This window comes from Gopherus flavomarginatus, chromosome 3 (genome assembly GCF_025201925.1).
Source record: "Gopherus flavomarginatus isolate rGopFla2 chromosome 3, rGopFla2.mat.asm, whole genome shotgun sequence".
Taxonomy (NCBI): Eukaryota; Metazoa; Chordata; order Testudines; family Testudinidae; genus Gopherus; species Gopherus flavomarginatus.
The window spans coordinates 210,582,186-210,606,868 of NC_066619.1; the positions used below are offsets into that span (position 1 = coordinate 210,582,186).

The 24,683-nt window shown below is 37.6% G+C and overlaps 1 protein-coding gene across 2 annotated transcripts in view; it reads left to right on the top strand.

Annotated features, from left to right (window-relative positions):
• The window catches only part of TLL1 (tolloid like 1), a 197,083-nt gene that overhangs the window by 168,901 nt on the left and 3,499 nt on the right, over positions 1 to 24,683 (top strand). For both annotated transcript variants that reach the window (XM_050946175.1, XM_050946176.1), the window contains 4 exons: positions 5,887 to 6,012; positions 6,958 to 7,085; positions 14,669 to 14,882; positions 22,061 to 22,311. In XM_050946175.1, coding sequence (XP_050802132.1) covers positions 5,887 to 6,012; positions 6,958 to 7,085; positions 14,669 to 14,882; positions 22,061 to 22,311 — 719 coding nt within the window. The remainder of the gene's footprint in view (positions 1 to 5,886; positions 6,013 to 6,957; positions 7,086 to 14,668; positions 14,883 to 22,060; positions 22,312 to 24,683) is intronic.

Consider the following 24,683-nt stretch of genomic DNA (forward strand, 5'->3'; position numbering starts at 1 on the left):
TTCAAACCAAATTAAAAAAAATACTTGTTTGCAGAATGCGTAATTAGATGATGGAACTCATAGGATTCAAAAAAATTAGACATTTTTGTGGAGTTATCCAGAGTTAGACTAGTAAATATATTTTTGAAAAAGTTTTGGAAGGGATATAAACACTCACTATTTAAAGCATAAACCCATTTCTAACTATTGGACCTTAGTAGGGAAATTTCCTTGGACTAAGCTTGTCCCACAACTGACTACTATGGGGTTTTGTTGTACCTTCCTCTTTAGCAGCTGATCCTGGTCAGTGTTGGACAGAATACTGGACTACATGGCCTATTAGTCTGATACAATAGGATGTTCCTATGAATTGCCAAGAAACAAATTGGCTGTTTCTGTATAAGACATCTCATGTAGTCAAATTTGGTGGACAAAATTATGACAATCCCATCCCACAAACAATTCTTGCTAAGATGATATTGACCCAAAAACCCAGGCGTAATCAATTGTGCCGGTACAGGCCTTTCAGCATCTTACAGTCAGGTCTCAACTGCCAATTTTAAAAAATGGTAAATGGGATGATGGGTAATTATAGGCATGCCAGCCTTGCATCAGTCGTGGGTAAGATAATGGAGTGGCTAATTTGGGACTCAATTCATGAAGAATTAAGGGAAAGTAATGTAATTAATGCAAATCAACATGGGTTTATGGAAAATCAGTCCTGTCAACCTGACTTGATTTTTTTTTTAAATGAAGTTATCAGTTTGGCTGATAAAGGTAATAATGTTGACATAATATATTTAGATTTTTCTAAGGTGTTTTACTTGGTGCCACATGACATTTTGATTTTAAAAACTAAAACAATATAAAATTAATATGGCACAGATTAAATGGATTAAAAACTGGCTGATAGGTCACAAAATATAATTGTAAATGGGCAGTTATCACTGAGTCGGTATGTTTCCAGTGGGTTCCGCAGGTATTGGTTCTTGGCCATATGCTATTTAACATTTGTATCAGTGATTTGGAAGAAAATATAAAACCATATCTGGTAAAGTTTGCAGGAGACATAGAAATTGGGGAAGTGATAAATAAATAAGAGGACAGATCACTGATTCAGAGCAATACAGATTGCTTGGTCAATTGGGCTCAAGCAAACAGGTCTTTGATTATGGCTAAATGTAAGTATAGACATCTAGGAACAAAGAATGTAGGATGGGGGACTCTGTCCTGGGAAGCAGTGACTCTGAAAAAGATTTGGAGGTCATGGTGGATAATCAGCTGAACATGAGCTCCCAGTGTCACACTGTGGCCAAAAGAGGTAATGCAATCCTAGGATGCATAAACAGGAACTCTAGTAGTGGTAGAGAGTTTATTTGGCACTGTTGCGACTGCTGCTGAAATAGTGTTTCCATTTCTGGTGCCCACAATGCAAGAAGGATGCTGATAAATTGGAGAGGGTTCAGAGAAGAGCTACATAAATGATTAAAGGATTAGAAAACATACCTTATAGTGACAGAATCAAAGAGATCAATCTATTTAGCTTAACAAAAAAGAGAATGTTAAAAGGTGACTTGATTACAGTCTATAAGTATCTAAATGGGGAACAAATATTTAATAATTGGCTCTTCAGTCTAGCACAGAAGGGTATAGAATGATCCAATGGCTGGAAGTTGAAGCTACCCAGATTCAGACTGGAAATAAAGTGTAAATTTTTAGCAGTGAGAACAATTAACCATTGAAACAATTTACCAAGGATCTTAGTGGAATCTCCATCACTGACAATTTTTAAATTAAGATTAGATGTTTTTCTAAAAGATATTCTCTAAGAATTATTTGGGGAAGTTCTTTGTCCTGTGTCATGCAGGGGGTCAGACTATATGGTCACAATGGTCCCTTCTGGCTTTGGAGTCTGGGAATCTCAGATAAAAAATATAAGGATAAGCTTGCATGGTTGCCATGGTTAGTAGGTTGCCATGGTTAGTAGGTGTTTATAGATGCATAACAAAATGTGAGTGGAGAGTTCTGAAAACAAAGATTTATGCACCAAGTTTAACATGGTCATAGAAAAGTATATATTTTAGAGGATCAGAGAGATTGAGTCAACAACTGAATTCCATTCACACACCCATTTTTTCTAATAATAAATTCTTATCTCTTCACTAGCCATCAGCACCTAAATTTTTCTAGTGTTCCAGAACGCACATATTTAGCCAAGAATGCTTATGTGTGAGTGTATTCATGTGCTGTGACTTGAGGGATGTTTCAAGGTGATTTTCTATAAGTAACAGAACAGGTGTTGTATAGATGTAATCTAGTGTCTTGAGGAGGGGGAAGGGATAATTTAAAACCATCTTGGGGCTACAGATAACTGATATTTTTTGGAAATAGTTTTGTCAATTTTTTTTTAAATTAATATTAAGTTTTGAAGCATAGAACTTCCTATTACAAGTTTCGTGCCCTTCATGTGGATAATTGGGCAACCTATTGCAAGGTTTTTGCTGTGGGCACACAAGGAAAAGTAGGCTGCTGAATCATTCAACATGACCTTGCTTCAGAAAAAAAAACCAATGTTTGATTTTCTGTGTAGGAAAGGTGATGGTCATGAGAGCAGCTATAATCATTTCTTTGAATAAAGTTCTTAAACAATAGTATGATTAATCACTGGTAGCAACCTGTTGTTAAACTGCTTTCATTTATCATGTGCTCTAGAGTTATTTTTGTGGTTTTAAATAAATATGATGTTTTGCACGCTCATTTAAAACAGTCACTGTGTCTGATGCATAAGAATGAATTTTACTGGGGTCTTTTTTTTTTTTTTGGTGGGTTATGATTCAGTGAGCAGTTAAAAAGAAAAGCTTAAATGTTTCTACCCTTGAGCAGATTCATGTTGGAGCACACACTCACCTCTGGCACTATCCTGGTACATTTATTTCCACAGACAAGAAAACTTCCTGCAAAGAGAAAATTTTTGTTTTTGAATCATGCAAGGACTTGATACAGGTTGCCCCCTCAGGTCGAGTACGTATTATTCATAGACTGGTGGCCTCTGGGGATCTCAGAGGTATGACCACGTGTCCTCTAAATTGTTAAAATCTAACATTTTGTTGAGAATGGATCTTTCCCTATACTGAGTCTTGAAACAAACAAACGAAAAGGAAGAAAGCATCCATTCAAAATTGGGAGACTGATTTCCATCTGTCAGCGCAACAAATGATTTTGTTTTTACTAAGCAAAACATTTGTTTCTATAACTAATACAAACTAATTCTGAAACTGAGCTACAGACATGATGGAAAAATCCATACTGATTTATTCAACAATTGTTGAACAAACATCATGAATTGTTTGTTCAACAATTGCATCCTTCATTAAGTGTGCAATAAATTATTTCCATCCTAGTGTCACTAAGCTTATCTCTTCTACCTTTTGATTATTGTTTTGCACAGAGCTGATCTTTGAAGGGAGCCATTATAGGCCCATTTCTTTAAGCACATGTCCTTTTTGAGATTATTCTTCAGAATAATACATATTTATTTAATGTGAGAGTAGACTTTTCTGTTTCAGACAATTTGGCAGATGGGGAACTGGAAAGGGCCTTTATTTTATTTATTACAAAACTTTACTGGAATGTTCCTGTGTGTTACCTTTGATGAAAGCATTTGAGCTTACCTTCCATTCTTTTAGCTACTAATATATAAGAGGAAATGCTGATGAGTTTCTGTTATTGTCCGTTGCATTCTAATTTCTTATTTGCTTGTCACCCTTCTAATCTTGCAACAGGGAGTATGTGCACGTGCTTGCTTTTGAAAAGATGAGAGATTAAAACTTTTGCTTGAAATCAAATAATTCATGATGTTGACTTTGTGTTCCTATTAGAAAACCTGCAAGAAGTATCCTTCTGAGTTTTTATGTTTTCCTAAATGATCACAAATATAAACCGCTTCTGTGAAGTGTGTTTACTTTTAAACTGTTCCTCCACATTCAAATCTGTCCGCATCTGCAGGACGCTCCCAAGCACTCTCAATGCAAACAGATTTGAGATTTATAGTACAAATGAAAATGCAGTGGAAACTTGGTTTTGACTTGCAGGACTTTTCTATGAATATATATCATCATCATGTTGCTGTACAGCAATGTATTGTAAATACAAATACATTTACTGAAGAGCTTGCAAGTCAATAAGTCAAGCTTCAAGTACATTTTGGCACGTAAAGCTCAGGTATTGTGTAAGTACTTAGACAGTAAAGATTCCTTTTGCTGTATTACTATATATATATATATATGCTTCAACAAAGGTAGGGGGAGGTAATACAATATGAGTAAAACAGTAACAAGAAGCTTAAATTATATAAGACAGCTTGTGTTTCTGTAGAAATTCCTACTGAGCCAAACACGGTCTGAAATATTGCATATGAATTTTGTTAAGAAATAACACTCCCTTTCGTATATCTTAAGAAATCTGAGGGCAAATGAGATGCATGCTCTGCATCCCAGTTCTGAAACAGTCTGACTTCTGATATGACCATAAGTTCAATTTTTTTTTTGCATGTTGAAATGACAGATGTCAGTGTGATATGGCATTATATATGTATGTCAGGAACAGTCTGACAGTTTTGATTTAATGTACCAGCCCCACCTAAAATGACAACAACCAAATGACACAGAATGGTGGCAGCTGATGCCTTCTGTTGTAATGACTGCCTGTTAATCTAGTTTGGCTTTTTTCCCTGCAGTGAATTTGGTGGCTGTGTAATGTAGCTCATATTTTCTCCCCTACCGTCTGGTTGATTTCTAACACACTAAAAGCTTTTTTACAGAGGATTACTTGTTAATAAACAGGACTGCATGCTATATGGCAGATCTCCCTGAAATAATTAACATCAATTTCTTTTCTGTGTTTTTTAACAATATATTTTCCCCTTTGAGATGTTTTGTAATGTCCAGATTCATTAAAATCAAAGCACATTTTTCACTCTGCTTGAACAAAACAACTAATTGATAATGTTTATGCTGAGTAACTTATTTTTAATATCAACATGTGCAGAGCTTGAAACCTTGTTTGGCCTGAACATCCAATCTGCCTGCATTGTAGAACTGGTATGAAGTGGGAATACCTTATGTGTTTGTCCAGATAGTAAAACTCCTTGTTGTTCATGGAACTGTAGCCACTGAAGAGATACTTTATGAAATCTATATCAATAAAACTAGCTGGAATAGTAATATTAGCCATTTGTTCTATATCCTTTATTTTCTTGAAATTACTTTGTTCTGTCTCTTGAGAAATAGGCCTCACTTCCCATGGGAATTTACTAAAATAATAGTGCCATGGTGCAAGGTTGCAGGCTGAACAATGAATGGGTAGAACTAAGGTACAATTAAATTGCCATACTGAGAAGAATAAGGTCTGTGCCCAGGGCCGTAGCAACAAAGAACGTGGCTCCCTCCGAACATATGTCCGGGGCCCCTTACAATGCAGAAACGATAAAAAACTAAACAACTAAATTAATAACATTTATCCGCCGACCGCCATTATGAACGCAAATACACATTCTTTGAATGGGTCCAACTAAAATTCGAAACTGACCGACAGACAACTGATGTAGCCAATAGCATTATGATATATCATAATGACTTCACGGTTTTGTCAGTAAAACCGACATGGATTGTGCAATAGCGTCAATAAATGTCACTTACCTAGTTATACTTTACATTTTTTTTTGCCACTTCTAGGGGCCCCCTTCCTTGCGGGGCCCCCTCCGGTCAGAGGGTACGGAGGGCGCTTGCTACGCCTCTGTCTGTGCCTTAGTTTACCCTTTTCTGGACTTAAACATTAATATAAAAATGTTGTCTACGTTCTACAAGCTATAGATGTGATGCTCACAGAACCATGTTGTGTATCCCTTAGACAAGGACGAGTGTTCTAAGGACAACGGTGGCTGCCAGCATGAATGCATCAACACTGTAGGAAGCTATGTCTGTCAGTGCCGCAATGGATTTGTGCTACATGAAAATAAACATGACTGCAAGGAAGGTAAGGGTTGGGGCATTTGAACAGCAGATAGTAGAGACGACCTGGCTATCTTTTAGAAAGTTATCTTCATCTCTGTAGAAAGTTATCATCATGTAGAAAAGGGAGGTACCTTTTAATGCAATCCAGCAGGGTCTACATGGGGCAGTTAGAGCACTCTACAAATCACATCCCTCTAGTCTGGACAGTGGTGCCGTTTAGACAAGCCCTGACCTTCCTTCAGAGAGTGTTGTGAGGCTTAATTCTCTGATGTTTATAAAGTCTTTTGAGATTCTTGAAGGGAAAGTATTCAAGAAGGTGGAGTCGTTCTATCATTTTATCCTTGCTTTATTTAAATTTAAATATTAGTATTTATTTAATGAGAGGCACTTCTACTAATTTGGTTAGGACAAAGAAGACCTTGTATAGTTAGACATTTCTCAGTAGATATTCACTATTCATTCTCAGTCTTTTGCCAACAACAGTATCTCTCTCTTTCTATTAATCATGGTTTCCAAAATCAAGGTTCAGTACCTTTAATGCCTGCTTTAGTGGGAAGGCAGAAAAGCAAAATATGAAATTTTCAGGCAGGAATTCCATTTTGGGTTTTTCTATTTAATTTTATTTGTGAGGAAGGCTTAGTAGTGGGAATGGAAAAATATTGACTTCATTTAGATAAATGGTTTAGGCTTATCATTCATATATATAGTTTGTTCATAGAAGGTTTGTGTGATCCATTGTAAAAAACACTGTAAATGTAATGGTCAGTCAGTAAACAAGCAGTGCTAGATTAATCTCCATGATGTATTTGCCAAAGGTGATGAACGTGATACCGGATACTGAAGAGGTGATTAGCTAGCTTCCTGAAAATCCTTTCCTTTCAATGAATCAGTTGATAAAAAGTCTGCTTTTCTGACTACATCTTAACACAGATTTCCAAACTAACTGATGCTATCATTATTGGCACAGCTGAGTGTGAACAGAAGATCCATAGTCCGACTGGAGTCATCACAAGTCCTAATTGGCCAGACAAATACCCAAGTAGGAAGGAATGCACATGGGAAATCAGTGCCACTCCTGGTCACAGAGTCAAATTAGTAAGTTATTTAAGTGTTGTTGTTTTTTAAACAAATTTCCTCCTGAGCTGACCAGCTATTTTCACAGGCCACTATATGAAAATAATATTGACGTATGTTCACTGATCAATTGGCAGCCAAAAAGTATATCCTTTATATTACACTAGTTAGTAAGAATCCACTGACTTTTAAAATAAAATCTATTATTTTTAAAACAATGAATATTTACTAAAATGTATTATGAAGATATCAACATTTTAAAACAAAGATTAATATGAAGTTTAACCTTCAGTGAAGAATTATTTTACGAGTGTTAAGTGAGTGTTCCATAATACTTAGATGAAAATTCAAAATGTATGATTTTTTTTTTTAAATCTCAGATATTGATTTGGTATATTATTTTTGTCTGATTATATATATATTTGATTCAGGGGCTTGGGACACTTTCATGTACATAATTCATATGGACATTCCAGATTCGCTGTAAAGATTTCTGCACTTTGTCCACTTTTTGTAGATTTCACCACGTTATTGTGGTACAGCATTGAGCTTGAGAGATGGGATGCCCTTAAGGGTGTGTCTACACTGCAATTTGAGGTCTGATTGCAGCTCAGATAGACATAGTCACACTAGCATTACCCCATTCTAGAATGGCTAAAAATAATTGTGCTGCCATGTCTTCATTTGCTTCAGTGTGGGCTATATAATCACATAGGTACATATCCCTTGGGCATATACTTGTGCTGCTAGCCTGTGCTGAAGCCCATGCCCTTGTGTCTACACTGTTGTTTTTAGCTGTGCTAGTGCGGGTTGAGCTAGTGTGGGTATGTCTACCTGTGTTTCAGTCATACCTCAAATTCCAGTGTAGACACAGCCTCAGCCAACTTTGTGCCCCCTTGACCCTGAGCTGTTCCAGACGCTGAAGAGGACCCTGGTGAAACAGCCCTGAGGCCTGTTTAAGTTATGGCAGATTCCCTGGACTGCCCTCTGGGAATCTCACTGCCAAGCATCTCATCAGCTCTGCATGCTGTGGCCGCATACTCAACATGCCCTTCCAACCCTCAGCATGTCCCCTATATTTAAGGCTTGTGGAACAGAACTCAGGATGCAGCCTTACAGCCATCTTCTGCAGTGTTAGTGCCAGTAGAATTGTCCCCTAGTCAGTTACTGAACTCTTAGGTCCTCTTTATGCTGCTCCAACCCTTTTCCCTGGCATAAAGAATCCCGAGCAGGGGTAAGGATCTCACCTAAAATGCAATGCAGTAGTTTTCTCTTAAAAGAGTCTTGGTTAAACAGGGGAGGAAAATGTACCGTAACAGTAGGAAACAGCTTTTTCAGAGACAGGGTGGTGTGAAAATAGAATTTGCAAAACATACTAAGGCAACACTTACATAATCAATCTATGCTAAAAGCCTAAATTTCAGCCTTTGGGTATGTGCCTAACTAAGCATAGCAATGCCTCTGGCCCTTTGTGGATCTGGCTCTAAATGCTTAAACCCTACAAGCAAAGAGGGGACGAATGCTCTGCCCATTCACTGGGTTCAGTGAGTGTTCAAGTTGAGTGGAGATGGAGTGTGGGCCTGTGCTGGCTCATTCCCAACAAGTGAACTTCTCCCATATGAACAACTTTTATTTTGTGTATATCTTATCTAGCCAGAGGCATGGACAGATTTTTATAAAAGCACTTTGAGTGCCTGTAAACTCAGCAGGAAAGCTCATGCATTTGGATTTCCTTGCTGAATTTTAGTTTTCTCTCTTCCAGAAGAAATCATTCTTAAATCTTTATCAACTGTTCCTTTTTCATTTGAAATAGAATCTGGGCAAACATTTTCAAAAGCACCCCAGACACCCAGTTTCAAAAGTGAAAGTCAGTGGAAGTGAGAGTTGAATGTCAATGAGAGTTATGTGCCTAGGAGCTTTTGAGAATCCCATTAGGCTGCACTACCTGCATTTTTCAGTGCCTAAATACTATTGAAAATCTGATCCTAAGCATCTAAATCAATTTTGAAAATGGAGTTTAGGCCCCTAAGTTATTTAAGTGTTTTAAAAAATCATAGAATATCAGGGTTGGAAGAGACCTCAGGAGGTCATCTAGTCCAACCCCCTGCTCAAAGCAGGACCAATCACCAACTAAACCATCCCATCTGGGGCTTTGTCAAGCCTGACCTTAAAAACCTCTAAGGAAGGAGATTCCACCACCTCCCTAGGTAACCCATTTTAGTGCTTCACCACCCTCTGAGTGCAAAAGTTTTTCCCACTATCCAACCTAAACCTCCTCCACTGCAACTTGAGACTGTTATTCCTTGTTCTATCATCTGGCACCACTGAGAACAGTCTAGATCCATCCTCTTTGGAACCCCCTTTCATGTAGTTGAAAGCAGCTATCAAATCCCCCCTCATTCTCCTCTTCTGCAAACTAAACAATCCCAGTTTCCTCAGCTTCTCCTCATCCGTCATGTTCTCCAGCCCCCTAATCATTTTTGTTGCCCTCTGTTGGACTCTTTCCAATTTTTCCACATCCTTCCTGTAGTGTGGGGCCCAAAACTGGACACAGTACTCCAGATGAGGCCTCATCAATGCTGAATAGAGGGGAATGATCATGTCCCTCGATCTGTTGGCAGTGCTCCTACTTATTCAGCCCAAAATGCCGTTAGCCTGCTTGGCAACAAGGGCACACTGTTTACTCATGTTGTCTTCCATCCTTGAAAAAAAAATCACAGAGATAAAGGGTTATCATCCTTTCTGATCCGAATAGTGAAACTCTGTTAATCAAACAAAACAGGTTTCTTTATTTACCTAATGAAGTGTTCAGCAACCATTGAAAGTTAATGAGAGCTGAGCACCTAACTCCCTTAAGCTTTTTTGAAAAATCTCACCATTAAGTATAGTGGACAAATATAACACTCATTAGCAAAACATTTCACAACTAGAAATTCTTAACTGTGCTAAATGTTTGTATGGGAAGATAATACATTACATTATTTTATTCACAATCTTGTTAGCTGCTTATCACTTATTTTGTATTTGACCCATATACCAATAAGACTAATGCAACACTTCCATTTTATAAATATTTCCTATTTTGCTTCCAAACAAAGTTCAAGTTCATTGCTACCCTTCCTATGCCTCAATGGACAGAAAAGATAAGCTTCTGCACACCAAATGAACCAAGTGAGTCCTGAAGCTGTGCATTATTTTTGAAGTTCAGTGTACCTAATCTTTTCCTGTGAGTGCTCTTAGTTTTGATAAATCATTGCAACATCTTTTCCTGGTAACAGTTTAGTGAAGCATTCTGTGTAATCAAGGGCTCCAGGAAACAATGGACATGCACTGTGGAATTTTTAAACTTTTGAAACTGTCTACATATGGCACAGAGAGAGAGAGAGAGATTTTAAAAGCTCATTTGACACTTCAATTTTGAAAATTAGTCTAAGTGAAGCTTAATTTGAGGAACACCCTTCTGCATATATAAAAATGATTTTGAACAAATGCCTCGAAATGCATCTAGATACACAGAAAAAAGAATGAGTTAAAGAAAACTGCAATAATTTTACTCAGCTTATTGTCCTAAAAGTCCCCAAGTTCATAAGAACGGCCATTCTGGGTCAGACCAAATGCCCGTCTAGTCTGGTATCCTGTCTTCCAACAGTGGCCAATGCCAGGTGCCCCAGAGCGAATGAACAGAACACGTAATCATCAAGTGATCCATTTCTTGTCACTCATTGCCAGCTTCTGGCAAACAGAGCGTAGGGACACCATTGATGGATCTATCCTCCATGAATTTATCTAGTTCTTTTTTGAACCCTGTTATAGTCTTGGCCTTCACAACATCCTGTGGCAAAGAGTTCCAGAGGTTGACTGTGTGTTGTGTGAAGAAATACTTCCTTTTCTTTGTTTTAAACCTGCTTTCTATTAATTTCATTTGGTGACCCCTAGTTCTTGTGTTATGAGAAGGAGTAAATAACACTTCCTTATCTATTTTCTCAACACCAGTCATGATTTTATAGACCTCTATAATATTCCACCTTAGTCATTTCTTTTCCAAGCTGAAAAGTCCCAGTTTTATTAATTTCTCCTCATATGGAAGCCATTCCATACCCCTAATCATTTTTGTTGCCCTTTTCTGAACTTTTTCCAATTCCAATATATCTTTTTTGAGATGGGGTGACCACATCTGCACGCAGCATTCAAAATGTGGTCATACCATGTATTTATATAGAGGCAATATGATATTTCCTGTCTTATTATCTATCCCTTTCTTACTGATTCCCAACGTTCTGTTTGCTTTTTTGACTGCCACTGCACATTGAGTGGATGTTTTCAGAGAATTATCCACAATGACTCCAAGATCTCTTTCTTGAGTGGTAACAGCTAATTTAGACCCCATCATTTTATATGTGCAGTTGGGATTATGTTTTCCAGTGTACATTACTTTGCATTTATCAACATTGAATTTCATCTGCCATTTTGTTGCCCTGTACCCAGTTTTGAGAGATCTTTCTGTAGCAATTTGCAGTCTGCCTGGGACCTAACTGTCTTGATTAGTTTTGTATTATCTGCAAATTTTGCCACCTCACTGCTTACCCCATTTTCCAGATCATTTATTAATATGTTGAATAGGACTGGTCCCAGTACAGACCCTTGGGGGACGCAACATTTACCTTTCTCCATTCTGAAAACTGACCATTTATTCCTACTCTTTGTTTTCTGTCATTTAACCAGTTACCAGTCCATAAGAGGACCTTCCCCCTTATCCCATGACAGCTTACTTTGCTTAAGAGCCTTTGATGAAGGACATTGTCAAACGCTTTCTGAAAATCTAAGTACACTATATCCACTGGATTCCCCTTGTCCACATGCTCGTTAATCTTTATTCATCTTGATTTAAATTATGCAAAGAGTATTTTTAAAGTTGTTTTTTTGAAAATTTTATTTCTGAGCTTAATAATAAAGACAGCTGAAAAGCAAATTTTGTGTGTCCCTGGAAATGTGAGGGTGCGATGGATAAAACTTTAAGCCAATTTCTCCTTGTAATATTTCTTTAAAACTGTTTTAATGTTTGAAATAGTTTAATATACAATATTTGCTTTTTCTTAAATCCTCTAGGTCTGTTTATGATTCTTTAATGATTATTAAAACAAGTTTGAAACTCTTTGCATTCTCTCTGTGTAGGACACTGACTTTATACTGTATGTCAAAATAACATACATTTTAAGGAAGATAGCTTCTGAGTATTAGGCTCACAAATCCTAATTGTAATTCAAACATTTAAAATAATAGATTTCTCAGGCTATTGATTGTAAGAAGTGCTTCTGAACTACTGACCTTTCAGATTGCAGAACTGAATGAAATACAGTGTGATTTTCCTTTTAAAAACAAAAAAAATTAAAAATCAAACTCAGACTATAGACTGCTCTTTGAGCACATATCGAATTCCCATTGATATTCACATTGGATTCACTCGATTGTATATAACCAGCTCTTACTGCCTCTCAGTGGTTTTTGTTTGTTTGTATTTTTGATTAATCAAATATTATTAGGGGCCCAATGACAACACATACCTGGCCGTATGAAGATAGGATGGTTGACTGAAATTTTAGAGTGGCAAGGGGGATTGCTGCACACCTGTTTTTATTGCATCTGTGATTTCCTTCCGCTCATATAAATGTCAGCTTTTCCTATAAAATGAATCTGTGTCCGTCCAGTACTATCTTTTCACTCTCCAGTTCTTTGTGAAATAAAACTGATCTTCTGAGCATTCTTTCTCATTTGCCAAAACATCAGTGCTTCAGCTATATGCAATTCCTTTAGGACAGCTGGTAATATAAAGTGCCATCACGTTTTGTACTGTCTGACTTCCATCAGGGATTCAGTAGATCAGACTTGCTTTGGTGTACCAGACAGAATGCTCAGTTATTATGTGTGCTCAGAGTTAGACTGTTTGCTTTTATTCCTTTTAAATATTGCTTCTTAATCTTTGAGCTTGCTTTGCTGGAAATACACTGAGTACAGTTAGGAGCATTTATTCCTAGAGTGTTTTTGTGATATTTTATCTTATTAACAAAACATAGCTTGAGAACCATAAAATTGCTAATTAATAATAATAAATAAATTCCACTGAACTGAATAAGCTTTCAATTTAAAGGTTAATTGTGAAAATGTTCAGAGAAGCCTAGAAGTATTTCAGCCTCTCAATGCTTATACATAGTTCTCTGACCTTTCATCCTTAGGGTACTCGTTCAAATCCAGTCCAGGTCAGTAGTGACCAGAAGTTATATCTCATGGCTTTTTGGTGTCCCATTTGTAATAAGCTTGGTGATCTCAGTCCAGTCCTGAATAGAGAAGTGTCCATATATCACATAAATAGCACACTTGTCATTAGTTGGAACACTGGGTGGCAGTCTCAGTGGAGAAGACAAGAAGGATCTGGAGGCTGAACTATTCATTGCTCCTGGAAGTGGTCCCTTAAGATTAGGTTCAGATGATATAGTTCAGAAATTCCTACTGCCTTTGAGCTACCTGTTCTTTGGACAAATAGGTTTAAGATTGTAAAAAGTAACTTGTGATTTTTGGGTGCCTCAATTTTCAGGTGCCCCCATCTTCAGACAGTTTAAAGGGTCTGATTTTCAGAGAGTAGGGGTCAAACTCAGGGAATCAGACACTTTCAAAGTACCTTCAGCTGGGTACCCTCAAATTGAGGGACTGAAAATCACTAATCACTTTTAAAATCTTGGACAACTGGACTCCACTCTCCAGGGCATTCGGGAGAGTTATGAGTCTCTTGGAGCTCAGATAAACACTAAAATAAATGTTGGTGTGTGGAGAAGAAATATGCAACAGTCCTGAAAGTAAGTAATACTTGTGAACTTTAAGATAACTGCAGCAACTTTTCTCTCTCTTTGAGAGTTCATGACAAGTAAAAGTGAGTCGTGTTGGGGTTTATTTACAAATTCACTCAAAAGCCATTTTTGCAGCTTTCTTGTACTGATTTCCTGGAGAAAGATTATTTTAATTTGCTGAGTGAAGCCTTAAATATAATAAATAATGTAGTTATAAAAACTGATTTATGTGGCATAGTTTTCAAAGGGCCATGCTGTACATGTTTTACTTAAAAGGATCATGTGGAAACGTCGATTTCATTGGTTTAAACTGCATTGAAGAAGCACATACATAAAAGCACAACATCTCATAGATGTTACAGGGCCCCAGTTATAAAAGGAACCAGTAGATTTTCTATTTTCTGGCTGATTTTGGATGTTCTGTGAAATTTGGAATAATCCCTGGACCTGTGAATTCAACAGAATGGCTATGGTATTCCAGATTTGCTCTGTTCTGCCATGGATTGGACACAATTGTCCTAATCCCTTTTATGTGGAGTAGTGCCCTGCCAACGTTAAACTTCACTGCCTTTATTATTATTCTGCTTCCTTAGAGTGAGTATGTCATTCAAAGGTCCAAGCTTATAACCTCAACAAAATTACAGGTGCTGTCTCAATTGCAAGCAGACTGCTTTTTGGAAACCTATATACAGTACATTTTTATTATGTATAAGATATAATATGTGTGGGAGTCCTTCTTAACACACTATTTTGCTTTCTTTTCAGACCTTCAATGAGTTTGAGATTGAACAACATCAGGAATGTGCTTATGACCACTTGGAAGTGTTTGATGGAGAAACAGAAAAGTCACCAATTCTAGGACGTTTATGTGGCAATAAGATACCAGATCCTCTTGTTGCTACTGGAAATAAAATGTTCCTCCGGTTTGTTTCTGATGCATCAGTACAAAGAAAAGGTTTCCAAGCCACACACTCTACAGGTTAGGAAATCAGGATGTCATTTACTGATAATTTTCCCTGGATGGAGACATTCAGGATTTTCTTGCTCTATGAGCAATTGTTTAGTAGATAAATCAGTGCTACGAATAAATCTGAACAAATCCTTGGAGGCAATAGATGAAATCTGAACTCAGAGATGAAAGGAAATATTGTCAGGATTCTGGAATTAACTCTTTTTTGCCATCTCATTACTTTTTTTGTTTTGGAATTTTTGTTTGTTTGTTTGTTTTTGGTTTTTTTAACCTTAATGTTGATGCTGACAGTCATTAAAAAGTAATCAGTTACTTTGGAAAAAGATCTAGTAAGAGCCAAAAGCAAGACAATGGTGAATTCTTTCCTAAGGAGAGGCATGATTTCTTTTGAAATTCAGCAGATTTGAGAAACAGGTTTTTAAGAAATTTGTATTCTTTATAATTAATGCTATAACTGACTATACTTATAAAAGATTCAACAGCCTCTAATTTCATTTCCAGTGGAGCTATTTTAATGTAGTGTTCTGTGTACCAAAATAGTCTCTGATTTTTGTCTTCTATGATTTTAAATAAAACATAGGATTTTATGTTAACAGGTAACACTTTCTTCTACAGTTAAAAAAGGAATGATAAGCAAAGGTAAAAATAAGCAAAACAAAATTGACAGTCTTGCTCAAAATAAACAAGGTTTTAAAAAGTTTAGTCTCCTTCAGACTTAGCAGTTACTTTTGGTGCTTGATAGGAATTATTGTAATTCAAAATATGTTTTGAAATTCCATTAATTGGTTGCTTAGGACATTTTCTATGTTACAAACATTAATTTTCTGAAGTTGCTTGGCTTACAATGACCCCTAGTGGTGACTCTAAAATTTTTAACCTCCAAGATATGTTTGTAAAGAGAAGAGGAACCATTCAAAAATATTTGAGAGCAGGGATGCTGTAACAATAGTGGGGGTTCTGAGAGCCACTGAACCAAGCTGTAAACCCTGTATATAATGGAAACCACTTCAAGCCAAGGGTTGCAGCAGTAGCCCTAGTTCCAGCACTTACGTTAGAGTAGAATAGAATATTTCCCCAATCTCTACAGTAGAAATAATATTTCTTCATTTACCACAATCAATTCTTACTCAGAGATTATTTTGTAAACTGCATACTAATGTGGATATTATATAAATACGATTTCTAGCATACTAAGGCTTTGCTGACTCACAAAAATCCCTAATCTTGGGTATAAGGATGAGTAGTCTATATTGTATCCATGTAGTTTAACATTATCTAAAACATCACATGCAACAAAGAAGTGTGTGTACAACTATCAAGTCATTGTAAATTAATTCAAATATAAATATAAAATATAAAATTCAAATTAGATTTTTTTTATCTTGCATTTTTGTAGAGAAATAATCTTTGATACTTTATGTGATTAATTTCTCCTTTTGGCAGAGCCACCAGACATCAGAACCTGGCTCTTTCTCACCATTTTTGCTCTGATGGTGGAAAAATGAAAGCTTTGTTTACGCTGACATTCAGTGTACTTCTCTTTCTTGTTATAGGGCCTGATTTGCAAACACTTAGTACGCTCATGATGTGTTTGCTGGATCAGGCCCTTCCTTATCTCCCTTTGTGTCTGCTGCAATTGTACATCTACAACCACATGTGTTACACATGTACATTTTAACTCTTAAGAGGGACTGAAAAAATTATCATGTGCTTTACTTCATCCTTCCCAAATCCTACCAGATCATTTGTATGACTCCCTCCAGTCTTCTCTACCACACAATGACCATTATGATTTTCACAAAATTATATATAAAAGGTTTGATTGGTCCTTACTATAATTTTACAGTAAATAATTAAAAAAACAAAACTATTGGTAAAGATGGGTGTTGTAATACTACTGGTTTATGTGGTTTCTTTCCATTTACACAATTGCAGTAATCATTACATAAAGGAAATTAAAATCTATGCCCACAGTATTTCAAAGTGTTACCAGTTACCTTGCTACGTAAAATCATAGAATCATAGAAGATTAGGGTTGGAAAAGACCTCAGAAATTCATCTAGTCCAACCCGCTGCTCAAAGCAGGACCAACCCCAATTAAATCCTCTCAGCCAGGGCTTTGTCAAGCCTGACCTTAAAAACTCTAAGGATGGAGATTCCACCACCTCCCTAGATTACCCATTCAAGTGCTTCACCACCCTGCTAGTGAAATAGATTTTTCTAATATCCAACCTAGACCTCCCTCACTGCAACTTCAGACCCCATTGCTCCTTGTTCTGTCATCTGCTACCTCTGAGAACAGTCTAGCTCCATCCTCTTTGGAACCCCCCCTTCAGGTAGTTGAAGTCTGCTATCAAATCCCCTCTCACTCTCCTCTTCTGCAGACAAATAAGCCCAGTTCCCTGAGCCAGCCCCCTAATCTTTTTTGTACAGTTAATGGCTTGCTGGTATTTCCCTTATAAATGTCTGTTTGAAGAGGTTTATAACTTCCACTTGATGCGGAAACTTTGTGTATAATATCTCAGCACAGGTAGAGTGTTTTCCTTCAGAATGCTGAAAAACTAAATCTGCTTAATTCTTTTTAAGAATGTAGAATAAAAAAGGTGCATTTTTTGCTCATATATTGTTCAAAGTTAATTTTTGAAGGAAAATTTTTCACAAAAAGTCCATTAAGTTAACTGATAGCATAGCAATGTAGTGTTTAGGAATACAGTTTGTATGTACTGTTTGTACAGAATACGGACTTTATCCTGCAGTCTTAATGAAAGCATAAATGTTAATTTTAGTGGGAATTTTGTCTGAATAAGTATCCTTATGGATATTGCATTTATGAATATATAATCAAGGAGTTTTCAAAGCATATATTATTTTTCTTCATTTTATTGCTTCCATAACATAATAATAAATAATATTTAATTTAAAAAGGCTAGATTATGTGAGTGAGATCAGGGGTGGTAATAAAAAGATTGTACCTATGTAACCCCCACACCTGCTGGGTGTGATGTTCTGTCCCATCTAGTGGCACTGAGACCATTAAGAGTGTTAAATAATTCTGCTCTACAGCCTTAGCTAACAGCCAGTTGGCTTTTAGCTTGTGCAGTAGAGACTCAGGCACTAGGCTCTGAAGGCCCCTGTTTCGATCCCACACACCGACGACTGGGGTCTGTTGGCGTTACAAGTGGGGGCTCGTCCGGTATTTCAACTGGGAAGTCTCTGATGCTCAGGATGTGCTTCCTCAGCTAGGGGAAGTATGTAACCCACACGCCTCCTGGGTGTGGTGTTCTGTCCCATCAAGTGGCACTGAGACCATTTAGAAAGGGATTTAAATGAGTTTGCTCTACAGCCATAGCTAACAGCCAGTTGGCTTTTAGCTCATGTGGTAGAGGCTCATGCACTAAGCTCCCCAGATTCAGTCTCACCTGCCGACAACCAGGGTCTGTCGGCATTACTCCTAACCCTGCATGACTGTGCTAGGACAGGCAGAAAGAGCCCAAGGAGCCATTCCCCTCTCTCCGTGTACTGGCACAATCTTCTGGCTTTATACTCCCTGGCCCAAGGCCAGGTGTCATATAGTAATCTCAGAAGGAGCAGTCTGACACAGAATCCAAAACTCATGCCACTAAACTTTGTATTCCCTTCCAGATTTTTTGGACAATTATAGACATGTAGGTGTGGAAGAGCCCTCGAGAGTTCATCTAGTCCAAACCCCTATGCAGGAGCGAGTAAACCCAGACCATCCCTGAAAGGTGTTTGTCCAACCTGTTCTTAAAAATCTCCACAGATGGGAATTCCACAGCCTATCTTGGAAACCTATTCAGGAGTTCAACTACCCTTATAGTTAGAAAGGTTTTCCTAATATCTAACGGATGAGTGTCTAGTCCTACTTTTCATAGAAATAGAGAACAACTGACCATTGTACTCTTTATACTAGCCCTTAGCATACTTGAAGATTGTTATCAGGCCTTCCTCTCAGTTTTCATTTCTGAAAAACTAAACATGCCCTTTTCTCATAGGTCAAGTCTTCTAAACCTCTTATCATTTTTGTCAGTCTCATCTGGATGCTCTCCAGTTTATCCATATCTTTGCTAAAGCATGGCACACAGAATTGGATACAATTCTCTGAGTGAGGCCTTACCAGGACAAAGTAGAGCAGGACAACTAGCTCCCATTTCTTATATATAGCACTCTATTAATATGTCTCTGAATGATATTAGTCTTTTTTGAAACTGCATCACATTGCTGACTCATATTCAATATGCAGTTCCCCAGATTCTGTGAATTGATGCGAAGTTTCCAATCATAGTTGCATTTTTTTGGTTGGGTTTTGGGGGTTTTTTTTGCATTTGTCAGGCTTGGGAAGTGATGAGTATTTTGGGAGCTGAATATGTTCAATTTCTTAAACAATTCCAATTTAAAATATTAATTTCCTGAGACTATAAATCCAAGTCTGCAGCACAAATTAAAGAATTAGTATTTAACTAATATTAATATAGTCATAATGTAAAATTAATGTATTCCTGCCCATAATAAAGGGTATAACCTATTTAGAAGCATGTTTTAAAAAGCATGCATCTCCCAGGAGATTAAACATTGTTTTAAATGGTTGTAATAATTCCATACTGTAGAGCAAACTGTTTAAACTGCATTAGCCTGAACACATTTTAAACAACTTTTAAAATCAGTTTCTCTACCACAGTTTTAACATAATATAAATGAGTCCTAGAGTAAAGTTTTCAAAAGCATTTAAGTGTCCAAACAGTATAACTCCCATTGTCCTCAACAGCACAGGAAGACAAGACAAGACACCAGGAATGACACTAGGCTCAGCTTTACTGAGTAACACACCTGGGAACTATCCAGCAATAACTCCTTTGGTGCAGGTCATCCTTCCTTCTTTAACCTGTACCATCTGGGAGAGGGCTGCCATCAGCCCTCCACACTGTGAGCATAGTCTCAGCACCATTGCTGGGACCTTACCATCTTCTCTCGTATAAGTGGGTTTGTCTCCTTGCTGTTCCAGATGTTAGGAGTCCTAGTTCAATTCCCCACCATTTTTGGACAAGCCTTCTAGTAGTCCACTTCCAATTCCAGTTTATCAGGGAACCAGATCCTCCATTGAACAAGTAACCGCAATGGGTACCTGCTGAGTTGCAACAACATGAATTTTTCAGTGCAATCTATCGACTGGTTCCTGGGCTGTTGAGAGGAAGGCAAAAAACCCCACACTGCCCAGGCCAATCTGGCTAAAAAGGTGACTAGGGTGATGCCCACAGTGAGTGGGGGGAAATTTTGATCAGGGTGCAGAATTGTGCCCTGGGCAGGGAGAAGGGTTTATAAGCCCTTTGCTTGTGTGCATGGGAGCCAATAGGCTTATGCTGCACCCTTGCATCCAGTCAGTCAAGGAGCCCCCTTCCTACCCTTTTCAAGCTCACAAGGAGGCTGAGTGCCCATGGAGAGGGGAGGAAACGAGAAAGGGTCAATCCTTACAGGTGCCAAGTGTTTTCTTGCCCCTAATGGCCCTGACAAAGTCTCCCCATCTCAGAGGCTGACTGGAGTATGGTGTGCATTTTCAAAAATGATATAGGCACTTCAGACCCTAAATCCCATTGATTTCTAATGAGATTTAGGTTCCTAAGTCCTTCAGTCACTTTGGAAAAGGGGACTTAAGATCTTGTGAAAAATTCCTCTTTATTTCTTAAATTGGTTCTCCTTTTATATATGTGAGAAATTCTTCTTGCTTTAACATTTTTGCAGCTGGTAATATGGATGGAGCTTTCTTTTAAGCTCATAGAAACAATAGCATATATGAGGGAAAGAGTACATACAGTTGATTAAAAGTATTCCTTTTTTACAGCTGTTCTATGTCTTAACTGTGTAAACCCTCTTAACAACCCTCTTATTCCAGTCAAAAGCAAAAATGTAACTGAATTCACAAAAAAGTGAAGTAGCCAGCAAATTAGAATAAACAGTAAACTGAGCCCAGTTGAGGCATCTCATCTGTAGCTTTGATAATGCACAGTTGTGAAGTGCGAAAAAATGCACACAAGTACGCATGTATGAAACCTCATGAAGGTATCCTGTGAATCAGCTATGGTGGGATTTCTGATTTTGTCTGAAAATGGTACGTGCTTGTCTAGAAGAATTTAAAATCCTACGTTGAGCTATAAATCAAGTTTAATAGAATCATTACACTTACATATTATATAATATTTTCTGTTTTGCTTCACTTGATTCTTAATAGACATATTTTCATGAATACTATACAATTGCAGTTTTAAGCATCTATGTGTTCCTATTATTTCCTATCTGAATTCAGAATCTTCAACATATGACATCAAAATTTATTGTTAAAGTTGGGCCTGATCCACAGAGTTCATGACCAGCTCCTCTCTTCTCCAGAGCTCAGTTTGGATTTTGGGATTTGTTTTAGCTCATCATAAAATATAATGCCGCTAGGCAGGATCCTAACATAAACAGATTTTGGTATAGTTACTGTAGAAATGAATGTCATAAGCAGACGACTGAGGCCTGGGAAGAAATAGGGAGCAGATGAGCAGCTGTTAAAATTAAAAGAACCCAGCCAAACCTTCCCTAGAAATCTAATCAACAATGCAAAGTTTTTTCAAAATATAGCTTTACATGTGTTCCTAGCTGCTTTTAAATAGTGCCTGTAACTTTAACTCACTGATGTAGTATAGAAAGCTAAACACAATGAAAATGTATATAATGAAGAACAAATATTTATTAATTGAAACTAGTTAAAATGTTTAGATAGAAGAAGTAAACATAGTTATGTTTTGATCTTCAAATATACAATAATAGCTGCTTCTGTCAAGTAAACTATTTGTAGCCCAGTTTATGGGTCTTAATTTTTTTTTCATGAAGTGAAATGTAACATTTTTCAAAACAGTTTTTTCTATAAAATATTGTAATATACATGTTTTTAAACACGGAATTATTTTTGACAAGCTACACCTGAGTGAATCTGTAAAGCAATATATATCTTAACCCATATAATTAGAAATTTACTAACTCATATAAATAGATGTATTAAGAAAATATTGACATACAATATGTAATGCCCCAGCATTACCCGTCCTGAGCAAGGCTAGCCTTACAGGAAAAGAGAATGATGAGCTGTACTGAAGAAAGCTAATCCTTAGTCTTTATTTGTTTCCTTCATACAGAGTGTGGTGGTCGACTGAAAGCTGAATCGAAGCCCAGAGATCTGTACTCTCATGCTCAGTTTGGTGACAACAACTATCCAGTTCAAATGGACTGTGAGTGGTTGTTAGTATCAGAGCGTGGCTACCGAGTAGAGTTAACATTTCAGATATTTGAGGTGGAAGAAGAGGCAGATTGTGGTTATGACTACGTTGAACTCTTTGATGGCCATGATAGAACAGGTGTGAGACTTGGCCGATTTTGCGGATCGGGGGTAAGTAATCAGTAACTGAAGCTTATATTTATGCACAGAAAACCTACAGAATAAAAATTCTTACAGGGTCACTGTCAGATAGTTTTCTCCAAACTGTAGGTTTTGTCAAAAATAAATAAAATATTTTACCAAAATCTGGGAACAATAGATATGTTCCTATGATTTCAAAAAATATTCTATTGAAATATTTTCAGTCAATAAATATTTTGTGGTCTTTGTAGCCAGAGTATTGCATCATTATGCTAGTGCATATGAAGTTGAAAGTAAAATTCTTTAGTCTGTTCTGTATAGGTTTTTATACCGCACTCGTCACTTTAATATCTGGGCACTTTGTAGTACTGCATTAAGCAATGTGACTAACATCTGTCACATGGTTGTTCTCTTGTTCCATTCTGATTTCTAACCTGATTCTAAAGAAGTATAGGTCTAGAATGAGAGAATAATTTTAGGTTAAGTAGATGGCTTTGCATAGCTGTGCCACTGTGCCATCCAAGTAGGATCTCTGAAAAGGAATTGTGGCTCCTGGGAGAAGATAGCTTACTGCCCAACTTACATCTCCCTTTGCATTGGCCTCACTCTGCAGGCCCAGTGAGTTGAGGAAAGGGGAGTCAGGGCTTCACCCACTTGCTAACAAGGGAAGAAGGTAAGTATCTGGTGTACAGCTCTTGCTTCTTGTTGTTTCTCTCATTGCATGCAGACCCAAGATTTGACAAGATCCGACATGAGGTGGTAGCATTTACTCCCCTGCACAGCAATGTTGGGACCAAAAACAGTCTGGCCCTATGAAGTATGAGGATCCAGATGAGTCCTGTGGCACCTTATAGACTAACAGACATCTGGCCTAGACCTGCTGACCTATTTTCAAACCTTTTATGCAAGTTTCAGAAGACTCTAACTATTCTTTTGGACTCCCAACACACATGAAGCTCACTTCCCTACCCTGCAATATTCTTATAGATAATGGAATCCTTCCTAAGCTGTGACTCTCTAGTGGGTCCCAGACATCTGTTATTCTATAAGGTGCCACAGGATTCTTTGATGCTTTTACAGATCCAGACTAACACAGCTACACCTCTGATACTTGAGGATCCAGATGTCTCACCTCAGGCTGACTTGCTCTGAACAGAGCCAAATCAACCCCTTTTAAGCATATTAAGCTTGAGGGAAAGGAAAGGAGGAAAAGATAGAACCTTAACTAACCCTCAAAACAACAAAAATACTACTAGGTGCCCAATTCTGACATTCTACACTGAGCAGTACCTCGGTACCTTTATCAGTAGTCCCAAAATATGAGTAAAGGTGGCAGAACAGAGCCCTGTCCACCCTCTAGATGACATAATTCATAGTTTTATGATGGGGTGAATAATATAATATAATAATGGAGATATACCGATCTCCTAGAACTGGAAGGGACCCTCAAGGGTCATTGAGTCCAGCTCCCTGCCTTCACTAGCAGGACCAAGTACGGATTTTGCCCAAGATCCCTAAGTGGCCCCCTCAAGGGTTGAACTCATAACCTTGGGTTTAGTAGGCCAATGCTCAAACCACTGAGCTATCCCTCCCCCACTATGTTCTGACTATTTTAGCTTTCTCTAAAGCTATTCACTCATCTCATCCTCCTTGCTATTACCTGCTATAAAAATGAAACTGTCTGATCACATCATAGTGTAGTATAAAAGCTCCAGATGTGCTATTGTCCATCATTTGTATAACTGACCTGTCAGTACAAGGAACAGCACAGGCTACATTAATAAAAATCTTAAGTATTTTTCAAGTGGCATGTTCCAGATTTTATATTCAGTTTGTTAAACTTACCGTTCTTCAATAAGGGGAGAGGTAGTTCAGAAAAAAAAATGGCCTAGACCTGCTGACCTATTTTCAAACCTTTTATGCAAATTTCAGAAGACTCTAACTATTCTTTTGAACTCCCAACACACATGAAGCTCACTTCCCTACCCTGCAATATTCTTATAGATAATGGAATCCTTCCTAAGCTGTGACTCTCTAGTGGGTCCCAGCCTTCTGCTCGCTCCATTTCTATTGTCTGCATTTACAATTATACACACGTTGTCAATCTCATTGCAGTGCTAGTGTAACCACCAATAATTACAAACATTATGCAGTCAAGGGCACAACAGGTACTCTGGGAACACAGCCTCACGTGGGGCAAAATTTGAATTCAGTGTAAACCAGATCCCAATAGAGCTGCGGTGCTAAGCAATGGGATCATCAGAAGATAGGGGTGGTCATGAGTGGGAGAGAGATTAATTGTGGTAAGTAGGAGCCATTGTGGAGATAGAAAGAGTAGGAATCTAAAAGTTTGGATCCACTCCAAACAAGCATTCTAACTGCACTGAATGTTTTAACTTTTA